The sequence below is a fragment of the Gossypium hirsutum genome, chromosome A05 (genome assembly GCF_007990345.1).
Source record: "Gossypium hirsutum isolate 1008001.06 chromosome A05, Gossypium_hirsutum_v2.1, whole genome shotgun sequence".
NCBI lineage: Eukaryota > Viridiplantae > Streptophyta > Magnoliopsida > Malvales > Malvaceae > Gossypium > Gossypium hirsutum.
Window position 1 is genome coordinate 105,638,784 of NC_053428.1, and position 11,383 is coordinate 105,650,166.

General features: G+C 35.2%; 2 protein-coding genes across 6 annotated transcripts; one reads left to right on the forward strand and one right to left on the reverse strand.

The window, feature by feature from the left end:
* Nucleotides 1-1,864: 1,864 nt before the first annotated feature.
* LOC107937148 (uncharacterized) lies at nt 1,865-4,213 on the forward strand. 4 transcript variants are annotated; one of them, XM_041114396.1, is made up of 2 exons: nt 1,865-2,081; nt 2,168-3,341. In XM_041114396.1, the coding sequence occupies exon 2, from the start codon at nt 2,188-2,190 to the stop codon at nt 3,175-3,177; it is 990 nt and encodes a 329-aa protein (XP_040970330.1). In that variant the 5' UTR covers nt 1,865-2,081; nt 2,168-2,187; the 3' UTR covers nt 3,178-3,341. The 4 variants fall into 4 exon arrangements, with proteins under 4 accessions (XP_040970330.1, XP_040970331.1, XP_016725463.1 ...); XM_041114397.1 differs by lacking the exon at nt 1,865-2,081 and having other exon boundaries at nt 2,096-2,542; nt 2,786-3,341; XM_016869974.2 differs by lacking the exon at nt 1,865-2,081 and adding an exon at nt 3,807-4,213 and having other exon boundaries at nt 2,098-3,196.
* A 2,712-nt stretch (nt 4,214-6,925) lies between these two features.
* Nucleotides 6,926-11,383, reverse strand: LOC107937159 (uncharacterized). 2 transcript variants are annotated; one of them, XR_001694598.2, is made up of 5 exons: nt 11,154-11,382; nt 9,312-10,459; nt 7,979-8,053; nt 7,091-7,359; nt 6,926-7,007 (listed from the first exon to the last, which is right to left on the reverse strand). XR_001694598.2 is itself a non-coding variant. In XM_016869993.2 (4 exons), the coding sequence occupies exons 2-4, from the start codon at nt 10,218-10,220 to the stop codon at nt 7,243-7,245; spliced, it is 1,101 nt and encodes a 366-aa protein (XP_016725482.1). In that variant the 5' UTR covers nt 10,221-10,459; nt 11,154-11,383; the 3' UTR covers nt 6,926-7,242. The 2 variants fall into 2 exon arrangements, 1 of the variants encoding a protein (XP_016725482.1); XM_016869993.2 differs by having other exon boundaries at nt 6,926-7,359; nt 11,154-11,383.

Consider the following 11,383-nt stretch of genomic DNA (forward strand, 5'->3'; position numbering starts at 1 on the left):
CCCTCATAGGCTCACTTTGTTTAACTATATAGGTATAAATGTATATAAATGTATAGAATAGGGTATAACTACCTGTGGGAACCCCTAGTGGGTTCCTTTTCTTAGATTAATATAAACATTTATATGTAAGCAGATATAGATCGTGGGGTGTAACCACACATGGGTTTTGTTATAATCCTCTCGTAGGCCTTTGCTTTTGCTGCAAATGTGACCAAACTACCTTCCTGCTAGAACGCCCAAGGATAAGAATTAGAAACCTGAAGACAAAAGTTATTTTCAAGGGACAGAAGTTGTTTCTACAAAGTTTTTCATGAAGACAGATAATGATGAACTTCTTTGTGTAAACGAGCTAGTGACCCAACTAGCTTGCTAACGAGTATAGTGACCAGTAAGTAATAAAGTGACTTTGCTCCCAGACACATGAGGGGCTTACAGAAAGTAATTAAGTGGCCTTGCTCCTAAATGCATGAGGGAAGGCTTACAGAAAAAATAGTGGTGTTGTTTCCACTCAAGGCGGAAGGCTTACGATAGATCCTACTCCTAGATGCATGATGCATTCCTATCAATTAATACTAGCACTCCCCTTTAGTTTTTTGGTGCTCGAAAAATTGGATTGCCTTCATTGAGTCCCCATTGCGAGCATAACCAAAGATCATTGAATCACCATTATGAGCACCAAAGGTCTGGGATACCTGAAAATGGTCGGATTTCATGTAGAAGCATCTCTGGGTTTTTTGATTTCATGATTGGAAAATGGTGTTGTAGTTGTTATTGTTAAACTCCATATTGGCCTCCAAGGACTAGTTTGAATGGTCTTAACATGCCTTTATAGAAGCTAAGGGCTATGTAAATAATAGTCGTAGTCATGCTTTCAGGTTTTGGGTGCTGGGTTTCAACATGAAAAGGATTGGAAATAAACCTAATTTGCATTGTATTTGGTTGGTTTTAATGGAAGATGAACAAGGTTTCTTTAATTTGTTGAGAAATTTTGATAGGAAGATGAGTAATCGTTCTTCATCTTTTTTTTTACGAAAATTTGAGTTATTTCTGTAAGTCACTCCTCAGACTAAAATTATAGGTCCCCAACAGAGCTCTTTAGGTTCAAGGTTGCACGAGGGGCTATGTAAATAATAGTCGTAGTCATGCTTTCAGGTTTTGGGTGCTGGGTTTCAACATGAAAAGGATTGGAAATAAACCTAATTTGCATTGTATTTGGTTGGTTTTAATGGAAGATGAACAAGGTTTCTTTAATTTGTTGAGAAATTTTGATAGGAAGATGAGTAATCGTTCTTCATCTTTTTTTTTACGAAAATTTGAGTTATTTCTGTAAGTCACTCCTCAGACTAAAATTATAGGTCCCCAACAGAGCTTTTTAGGTTCAAGGTTGCACGAGCCTATTTCCATCAACTTAAAATTCAATTCCATTCCATTTTCTTCTTCTATGCTTTGAATTGATTCAGAAAATTCAAAAATCAAGGATATTGGCAAGATCAAGCTTGTAAACGTTGTGGAAAAGGATCAACAATGGTGGCAAGGAAGGTCACATGTTTGGTCCATGTTCACCATACCATTGTTGATACATAAAATCAACGAAAATGGAGAAAGAAGAGATGCGGTGTTGAAAGAGGTGGAGAAAAATCCACTAAGTAATATCTTAAGGTATTTATAACAATGCGAGGGCCCAATAAAGAACTCAACCTGGTCCATAATAGATGAAAGTCCTACGGATAATCCAATCGGCTCCAAATTGTGGAAGGGATATAACAATCATATATGTTCTTTTTCCACTTTCACTTAAAAAATAATTTATTCAAGAGACCCTTCTTTTTTTATTTTAAAAAGAAATATAATAGAGATAGGAGGCATGTGGGCCTTAACGTAATCTTGGTTTAGAGCAGGCAATGATTCATTGAAGAGCTAACAAAATGTGAAAAGCCCAGCATTGCTAACACCCAAGGCTTCAAGCTGAAGGTTATTGAATAGGTATAGTAATGGCGTGGAGCGTGGTAAGTAGATTCACGACAAAGCCGACCAACAACGTCAAACAGAATGGGGACCCATTTCAACAGTAGTTAGTCAAAGTAAGTATCAAACTGGATCTTGTTCTTCTTGTTGTTACTGTCTAAGTCAAGATTTCAAAATAAAGAATGAACCCTATTTATTACAGACATAAACATAGGTAGATAGATGCAAATCTCTAAAGAAAAGAAAACAGAGCAAAAAAGCAAAGAAAAGATGCTCCCTCTCCCACTAAAGTTGGTACGACAAGCCATTACACATCACCCTCTCCTTCTCTCCCAAAATACTCACCACCGTCGTCGCCGCAGTCGCCGTCGCGATCACCACCGCCGTGATCTTGATGAAGAAGAAGATGATGATAGTGAAAATGATGCCTGCAATTCCAAGCCCAGCTCTTACAATTTTTATCATCATTCCTCAAAACCAACGAAACCCAAATCCAAAACCCCATTTCTTCTTTTTCTTCCTACTAGAGAACTCATCGGTGATACATACAGGTTGGCCAACATAGCTAGAGAAATGGGTATGGATTTGTACCCTACTCCTTCCCTTTCTCACATCATTTTCTCTTTCTCTTCTTTTTCTCCTTCACCTTCCTCTTCTTCCTCTATTTCTTCTGCTTCTTCTTCATCTGCTTCTTCTTCTGCTTTGTCTCTCTCTTCTTCTTTCTCCATGCCTTTACCCACTGGCGCTGTTTTGATTTCCTTCCCTTCACTGTCTTCCTCATCCCTTTCCCATCTTCGATCCTTTGTTTCCCTTTCTAAAGGTCTTTTCAAGCTGGTCTTTATCACTACCGACTCGGATTATGACCCCAAATCCGATGATGCCCGCAACTGGGATTGCTGCTCCATCTCTCTGTTTTCAAGGCGGACAGGCGATAGGATCGAGTCCATGCAGTCATTTTCAAGGGCTTTAACTGGAATGGGATGGACCCTTTACAGTACAAGGAAAAACCCTTCTCTGGACTCCCTTAATACCGCTACCAAATCGGTTCACTTGTTCAGAAAAGTGGATTCTGGTCGTGTTCGTGGAGGAAGAGGCAATGGGGAACACAGGATAAGAGAGCTGAGATTGCCTTCGTTGGATTTCAGGAATGCTCCTTTGAAGATATTGCAGTATATTGTTTTGATGACTGATGATGTTTTTTATCTTGGGTAAAAAAGAAAAATCAAAATGGGTATGCCTTTATATGTCTTCTTTTTCTGTTTATCTCTTTCATTTTTATTTTTATTTTTTGCTAGTTGATGTAAATGTTAATTTTACTCATCCAGACACTATTAACTCACTCCAATGTTAAAACAATTTGTAGAATTTTCCCATGACATCTGCCTCTAATCACTGGTTAAGGTCTTGTTCATAGAATGATTCTTGTGGTTAATCCCTTTGCTCTAAGTTTCATGTGCTGGCTTTTGCTTTGTTTTGAGACCAGCTTGTTTGCCTATGGCTTGGAAACTAGTTAGGTATGATTTACAGAGTTGTGCTTTTCTAAGTCCTTTTATCGGTGGGTCTGCTCAGAGGTGAAGCTGTCTTTTACTGTCATTTAAAACCTTGCATGATAAAATTAAGGGGTTTGTTGAACTAGAGTAGCAAGTGGAATGATTAGCATGAAAAGGAATAGCTGCCTATATTGATGGAGGGAAATAAGAGTTAATCAAGTAAGGAAATTTCTTGAAGTTGCTATTAAATGGAAAAAATGAAAACACTTAATTACACCCTTGTTGTATTAAGGCTAGAAATTGCTTCTATGCATGCCTAAATGTCTGCCATGAAATATACACTACCTGCAGGTGGAGTTCGTGTATCTTGTTGGGAAATGCTATATTAGTTTCTTTGTTCTCTCAATGTAGAATATGCAATCATCTTGAATAAAGAGGATCATTGCCTCCTTGACTTAAGAGGAATTTGGAGGGGTGAAAGTACCATGGACATGGAGGCCTTGTATTAGGAGTCAAATTGTATTTTGCTCCCTTTACTCAAAAAATGGGCAATTCCTATCTATTATATCAAAGAGCAAACTGGTCATTTTTATTCAAAATTTTATTCATTTCTACTATTAAAAGCTAGTTATTTTACCTTAGCACGAGGTATATGTGATACGCCACATGTCATTGTATGAATATTTCATCAGTCTCGTTAGTTTTTAACATTATGAATGGATCAAATTTTTAATGAAAGTAATCAATTTATTTTTTTATCTATCGTACAAAAATTAACTTGTTAATTTTTAAGTAGAGGGGGTAAAATGTAATTTGACTCCTAGTACAGGGGTGTCCATAATACTTTTACCAATTTGGAGTAAATATTTGATATATTTCTTTCCTTTGGGATCCTTTTTTCTATGCAACCTCAAGCTTTAGAGGCAGTTGAAATCCTAGAATGTTATATATCTTGTAATGGGAATGTAAGTTACAATAATTGGATACAAGCATGCATGTATTAGATTTTGCACACATATGGATCTGCCTCTTAATAGGAAAGTTTATGATGAAATTTGTCATTTTAGGTGGCATTTCCACTGCACTCTATCTGTAATTCATAATCCTCAATTTTTCATGTACGAAGTTAGACGTCTCACACATGCTAAAATTTTCAAGAAAGAAAAAGTTGAAATAGAGAAATGATGGGGCTGAACTTTTTAGGAGGGGAGTGTATTAACACCATTCCTTTTATGAAATTGAGCTAGAGTATCAAGGATCCATTTCTGTACTCTTGTTAATGTGTATTTATATAAAACCCTTTGAGGCATCATGATTTTCAGATATTGGACCCAAAAAGTATGACATCTATAATGTCTACTTTGACATTTTTAATTTCTTGGAGACTGCAGAATATGATCAAAGGATTTGACTGAGTTGTAATCCTAGCATTTTCAGAAGTAGTTAAAGAGACTTAACAAGCAAAGTTGCTTTGATCGTCATACATGCATGGGATTCTGATATAGTGTTCATTCTCCATTTAATAAGCTTGTTTTTGCTTATGATCCAAAAGCTAGACTCGAATGCGAGTCCATTGTTTCTCAATTCTCCTCATAGCCTGCTTATAGTGTTGAAGGAGGTCAAAATAATTGGGTTATACGTTTGGACTTGCTTGGAAAATTCTGGTCAGCTTACTAACAATTAAGTCTGGTTTTTGGAGCTGGATTGGTGATTGAATTGATCAGGTCACTCGTTCTCAGTTGACCGATATGATTGTTAGTCGGATTTCAATGAAATAAGTTATTTAAGGATTTATAAAAATTATAAAACCCTGCTCAAAGCAGTAAACTCAAAAGTCAATTCAATCCCATTGTTTGAATCGATATATCAGTCGATTTTCAATTTTATCATTTGATTCGGTTCGATTTTAATAATTATGCAATTAAGTTGCTGACTCTATTGTGGATGCTTGTTTTTGGACTTGAGTGTTTACTCCATGGATGCTTATCCTTCTCCCTTGTTTTCACAATTACAAATACAATATGGTTCCAAATAATTATAATTAAAATCAAGCATTAAAAAGCTTAATGGATTGATAACTAAAATATCTTCATATTAAACCCAAATAAATCTCAACATAGTCTACACATGGTGAAATTTATGTTTCAATAAATTTGAAAAGAGTCCGCGTGATTTACACACTATTAAAGATATATATAAATTATACAACTTGTTCCTACTTGTATTATTAAAGATATATATAAATTATACAACTCGATCCTATTGGTATTAGGATACTTAAAATGGTGGTGAAAATGTCATGATCGCGGATTAAAGCTTGTGATGAATGTACAAAGAGCATCCCCTGGAGGTCAATTGATAAAATGGGACTCATTCGATCCACTGGAACTAGTCTGATTCGTGAAACATATGGAGAAGCTTCATCTACATAAAGCCTTGGTGACCAAGTAAAGAACTTAAGGAAATTTAGGCTTACCATGGTAAATGGGGAAACTAATCTTAGAAAATATGTAATTTGATAATATTTGATTTTATAATCTTAAAGGATTGTGTCAATCCCTTAACATCTCAATTATAAGCTCTAATCCTGAATTCAATCCATTCAGAGTAATCGAAATGCTTTGAGAGCATTTACTCAAACTCCTATGCATAACTTTCTCGTGGCATTTTCTGTTATTTCATTGCTTTTTCGTATAGATTTGAACCCTAAAAATCAACTAAAGTCGCATGAAATGCAAAACGAAAGTTCTAACCATGTGAGAGTAATACTTCCGAAGTTTTATTAGAGATTGGATCAATTTAATCTCTCTCCTATTAAATAGATCAATTTAATCTTATACTATTAAAAAAATCCAATGAAGTAAAATTGTAAGAGTTAATATTTTTTATTTAAAAGAGGCAAAAAAATTTTTTTCATTTACAATTCAACTTCAAACAAAATATATCCATAGAATCATAAAAAGCTTTAAAAATATAACATTATTAAATACTAAATAACATGTTTTTTACCTAATAAATATTAACTATGTTAAAAATTAAACTTATTTAATTCTTTTAAATAATAAATAAATTAAATTGATCTATTTTAATAATAGAACGACTAATTTAATCCGATCCTTACAATAAAAACACATGCCAGATACATTCCCTCTAAAATGACTTAGCCCATTCGCCAACTCATCGCAACTCATCTACGTTCCGATACAATGAAATGTGTTCGGAGTTGACCAGGTGATGATGACCTCCCTTCTCTGTTACACTTACTTTAATGGCTTGAATGGATCAACATTTTATCCGAACCAAAAACAAAAGATTTGGAGCTTGACAGGATTTCATTGGTTATAAACAACAGCTAGGTTAGCTGTACCTATTTTAAGACCAACTAGATTGGTAAATCCAACAAGGATATTAGCTAATGGCAATCAAACTTTATCCAACTTTCCATTTCCCTTGTTCTTTCACCCAACCACTAGGAAGCAACATCAACTTTTCACTTCTCAATTCACTTGTGTAAAGCTTAAATGGCACAATCGTCAGTGAAAAATGTCAAAACTGACCCACAAGAAACAAAAAAAAAATTCACATTCCCTTCAAGGGTCAATTAGGCTAAACATAATTGTACACATAAATTTTACCTTATCCACAGCTCATTTCTCAAATGGCAGCCATTTATGATGTCTTGAATAAAATCCCATATATTTTCCCACTTCCACTATTATGTAGGACCAGCAGTAAAGAAAGAATACAGTGAACTTATATGCATCATCATGTATCATATATCAACAAATCATGTTGTATGAGCACCGTGCGTTCTTGACGCCCATATACCAAACACAAGAAACCAGAAGACGAACAATATCGCCCAATAGCGAGCTGGTCCATACTTAATCCTTGTCAGCACAATCTGCAATTTACCACCCAGTTTATACAAAACGTTATCTCAACTGAAATCTATTACAAATAAAAATAAAGATAAAGACTACGCATCCCATAATCACAAGCACATGAACCATATGACTAACTCAAATTCAGAATTCAACTGAAAATGCTCAACCTGGCACACAACACATGAACCTGACAGCAACATATTTCCTTAGATATATAAAAGGGCAATGTTTTCAGCATCGGATATAATTCCAAATTTAAGGTAATGATGATGAGACTGCATCATTCTATCAATATCATGCCTATTGTAAAGGTTGAGCAAATGTTTAATTCAATTTTTTCAATATAACTGCTTCCGAATGCAGAAAACCTTGATCTGCTTACAATAACCTCAAAGGACAAAAACAGGTTACTCAACGGTTGGTACGGAACTACAAAGCATCAAAATAATGGCATGCCAATTCTGAAGATATAGTAAAAGTATAACTAAGTTTATCAAGATAATTGTTTGTCAAGGAGCAGAAACATAAAGAACACATCGTGCATCAACTTCCAAATATATTCAACATTTACTAAAATAAAAAATGCACACAGTTTAGAGCACAAACAACTACAGATATGACATCCAAGTTACTTACAAAGCGAAAGAAGACCACAACTGTTAAAGCACAAATGCCTCCCAAAAGAATATGAAGACCACTCTTAGCCGTTTTCTGCAAAACAATGAGTGGCACATAAAAATAAAGCATGCAATAATTATAATACTAAAATAAAGCACTGGATAATTATAAGATAAAACAAATAGTGGCATATAGTTTCACTTAAAGAAAAGGGGATAAAGAACCAACTAATAACTTAATTTATGTTTTAGACCGCAGCAATTACTAACAAAGGATGCCAATATGGGTTACAAGTGAGACATCTGAACAAATTTAGGTATCACCAATCAACTGCCACTTGTATGTACTTGTGTGGGATTGGATTGATATTCACATTCTCTTGGTCTAAATTCTACAAGTGAATCGCATTCAGCATAATTATAAGATATTCTTAAACTTAATTAAGAAAGAAATAGATTTTTGCAAGAAATCTGATCAGCTCCTAATTCACCATTTTCTCTTTGCATCATGGGTATCTCTCTCTCTCTCTCTCTCTCTCTCTCTCTCTTTCTTTACACACCAAGATTTCTTAATAGACATGTAAAAGGAAAGAATATGCTTCACATGTCTCTGTCCAATAATCAATGCATATGCCCTCATATCCGTGAAACACCTACCCTGTACCCTGAACTTGAACCAATATCAATGATTCAGTCTTTGTTAAGAAACTCATGCTTAAAAATCTTAGGAAACTGGTTAATACTTAATCATTATACTAATCAAGAAGAAATGTCACACAAGTCTAAACCACACCAAAATGTCCAAAACCATATATTATGAAGGCATACAAGTAGATTTAATTCAGCCTTTTACATAGAAGAATATTATAAGATGCAGAATATTTTGAATTACTTTTAAAGGAGATCAGTATCAAATCCACCACTCTCAATGTTATAGATATACCTCTAACTAGAGCAGAGGGATAATACAGAAATCATAACAAAAGCAATAGACGGCAGATAGTGTGACCATAAGATTCAGTTGGGATGTATAGAGAATGCTCATAAAGAACTCAGTACAGGAAGAGATTGATTAAGTATTAGATAGAGATATTTCCTCTCTTACAGAAAAAAAACATTTTCTTTCTAATAAGGCATTTCCTGTTAATTAATTAGTATAATAATCACTTCTCACGTTGGTTTAGAATGGGAAAAATAATTGGAGCTTCTGTAAATTTTCATGCACAAGCATACTGTTAAAGGTTTTCTAATTAAGGCGAGCTGATTTTTCATATACTGAATTTCTTTATCCACAGGAAAAACAAAATGCACTAAGTCCTTAGCTTGTTAGATGAGCATTTATCACAAAATACCTTTCCAACACGAGGAGCAATGAGCCATGCAAGTGTAACAGTAAGTAGGCCTGTAGCAAGCAGAATTCCAGTACCTTCCACAGCCCATTTGGTTGCAGGATTTTCACTGGGAGCAACTTCTTCAGTGACAGTATTTGGGGGTTGTTCAGAAACAACCTGTGAAACAGCAGAAGAACTATGATTGTTGTTGTTATTACTATGTGGACTGAACCACAATGAAATCTCACTTAGTCGTTGCCTCCGTATAGCAGCAACAGCATCAGGGTCTACACCTGAACTTGAATGAATTTGGGCAGGATTAGGATCACCACTAGCAGTCCTTTCTCTCAATGCTTCATAGTCTTTCAAAGAAACTACAACTTTCTTAAAATCGGAAGTCCTGATATTTTTTGCGGGATTTCCACAGATCTCACAAACAGTAGATCCATGACTAACAAACCATTTGAGAGCACAAGCATAATGAACTAGAGCAAGATCACTTTTGCAAGAACAACCAAGTTCAATTAATGCATCCTGATGATGACAGGTGCCCATTTCTAAATCAGTACTACAGATGAAAACCTCTCCTTCAGGGCTTATGAACTCAACAAACCCAGATTCTCTCCGAAGACTCTTAGAATGAGACTCATCACTTTCAACATCTTGTTGAACTCCTTCTGTATCAGGCTTAGCTTCTCCTTTGCTTTTAACTGCTTCCGCTAAGGGAGGAGTGATGCCCAAAAATCCTAAAGCAGCATCCCCCCTTTTGTCAGATTCTGAACACTGGCACACACGACAAGTAGGCAAACCTGCCTCTTTGTCTAGACTATACCGCGAATAAGTTCCAGAATCATCAATGTCAGCATTTGAGCAACTATCATTGCTGACACCTCCATTAACTGGTTGAGGCAAGTTTTCCTTACCCATCATGAATCAAATAGAATTAAATAAGATCACTTCAATCAACGCAGTATCTTATTTCTTCGAAGCATAACCTTAGTCTTCCAAAAAGCCAATCTCCCCATTGCAAGTTGCTAAACCATTGAAAAGAAGCAACAGTATCTCCACACAAAGAGACAGTTCACAACCACTTGCCTTTCATAGAAAATTGTTTTGTTGTTTCTGCACAATCCAGGGCCTTAATGCAAGATAGAAACAAAGAAGAGTTGCTGCAAGAAGGGAAGTAGATAAAATCAAGATTCTGGTTCAAAAATAGTACATCATACATTGTTTAACACATTAAAAAAAATGTAAACGCACGCACACACACACAAACAAAAAACCTAAAATTTAGCACTAACCAATTCTGCGGAATGCATGAGAAAAATTATAACAAACACTAGCAAGTATTAAATGATTGTCTTCTCTTCTTCACCAGTTGAAAGGATTTAAGAACAATTAATAAGAAAACATAAATGTTCAAATAGAATCATCTTAAAACACCAAATTTCCAAAATTTGTCTAATCACTCAAATGGTCAAATCTCAATTTAAAAAAAAAAGAAAAAAAAAAAGAAAACCCAGTGCATTCGATGTAGGTATAAAGATACAAGGAAATACATAGGAATAAGTAGAGGCATAGGAAAGGAACACTAATAATTAAAAAAAATAGGAAGTCCAAACACAGTCAAACCTAGAGCGGCAATTCAATTAAACTAATATGCAGGCATGAGGATGGGAAAAAAGAGAATCTAAAGCAAAGCAACTGAATCATAAACTTAACACACAACTCAAAGTCCGTATAGAAAACTGATAATTAATATTAAAAAGAACAAACAGGGAAACCAAAGAAAACCCAGAAATCTTAGATCATGGAAAAATGGAAAGCACGCCAAAATTTAAAAATAAAATAAAATAAACGAACCTATGGAAATTGGGATGGAAGAGGGGAAATTGGGAGGAGTGAGGCGTAGAGAGAGTAGAGTAGATGTGAGGGAAGGGAATGTGGGGGCTGCTCAGCTCGTTTTTGTCTTACTACTACTTTATTGTGGGCTTCACATTGGCTCGCTCTTCCTTTTTAGTTTTGGTTTTGGACTGTGTCGCTTATACTTTCCTTTCTGATCTCCTTGTCCTTGAAGAGGATTTTTCGAGTGC

Bases quoted from the DNA above. Each gene is read 5' to 3' on its own strand.
- LOC107937148 (XM_041114396.1), top strand. From the start codon at position 2,188: ATGCAAATCTCTAAAGAAAAGAAAACAGAGCAAAAAAGCAAAGAAAAG.
- LOC107937159 (XM_016869993.2), bottom strand. From the start codon at position 10,220: ATGATGGGTAAGGAAAACTTGCCTCAACCAGTTAATGGAGGTGTCAGC. The intron at 8,054-9,311 runs GTATTTTGTGAT...ATTGTTTTGCAG, and splicing joins TTGCTCCTCGTGTTGGAAAG to AAAACGGCTAAGAGTGGTCT. The intron at 7,360-7,978 runs GTAAGTAACTTG...GGTAAATTGCAG, and splicing joins TTGTGGTCTTCTTTCGCTTT to ATTGTGCTGACAAGGATTAA.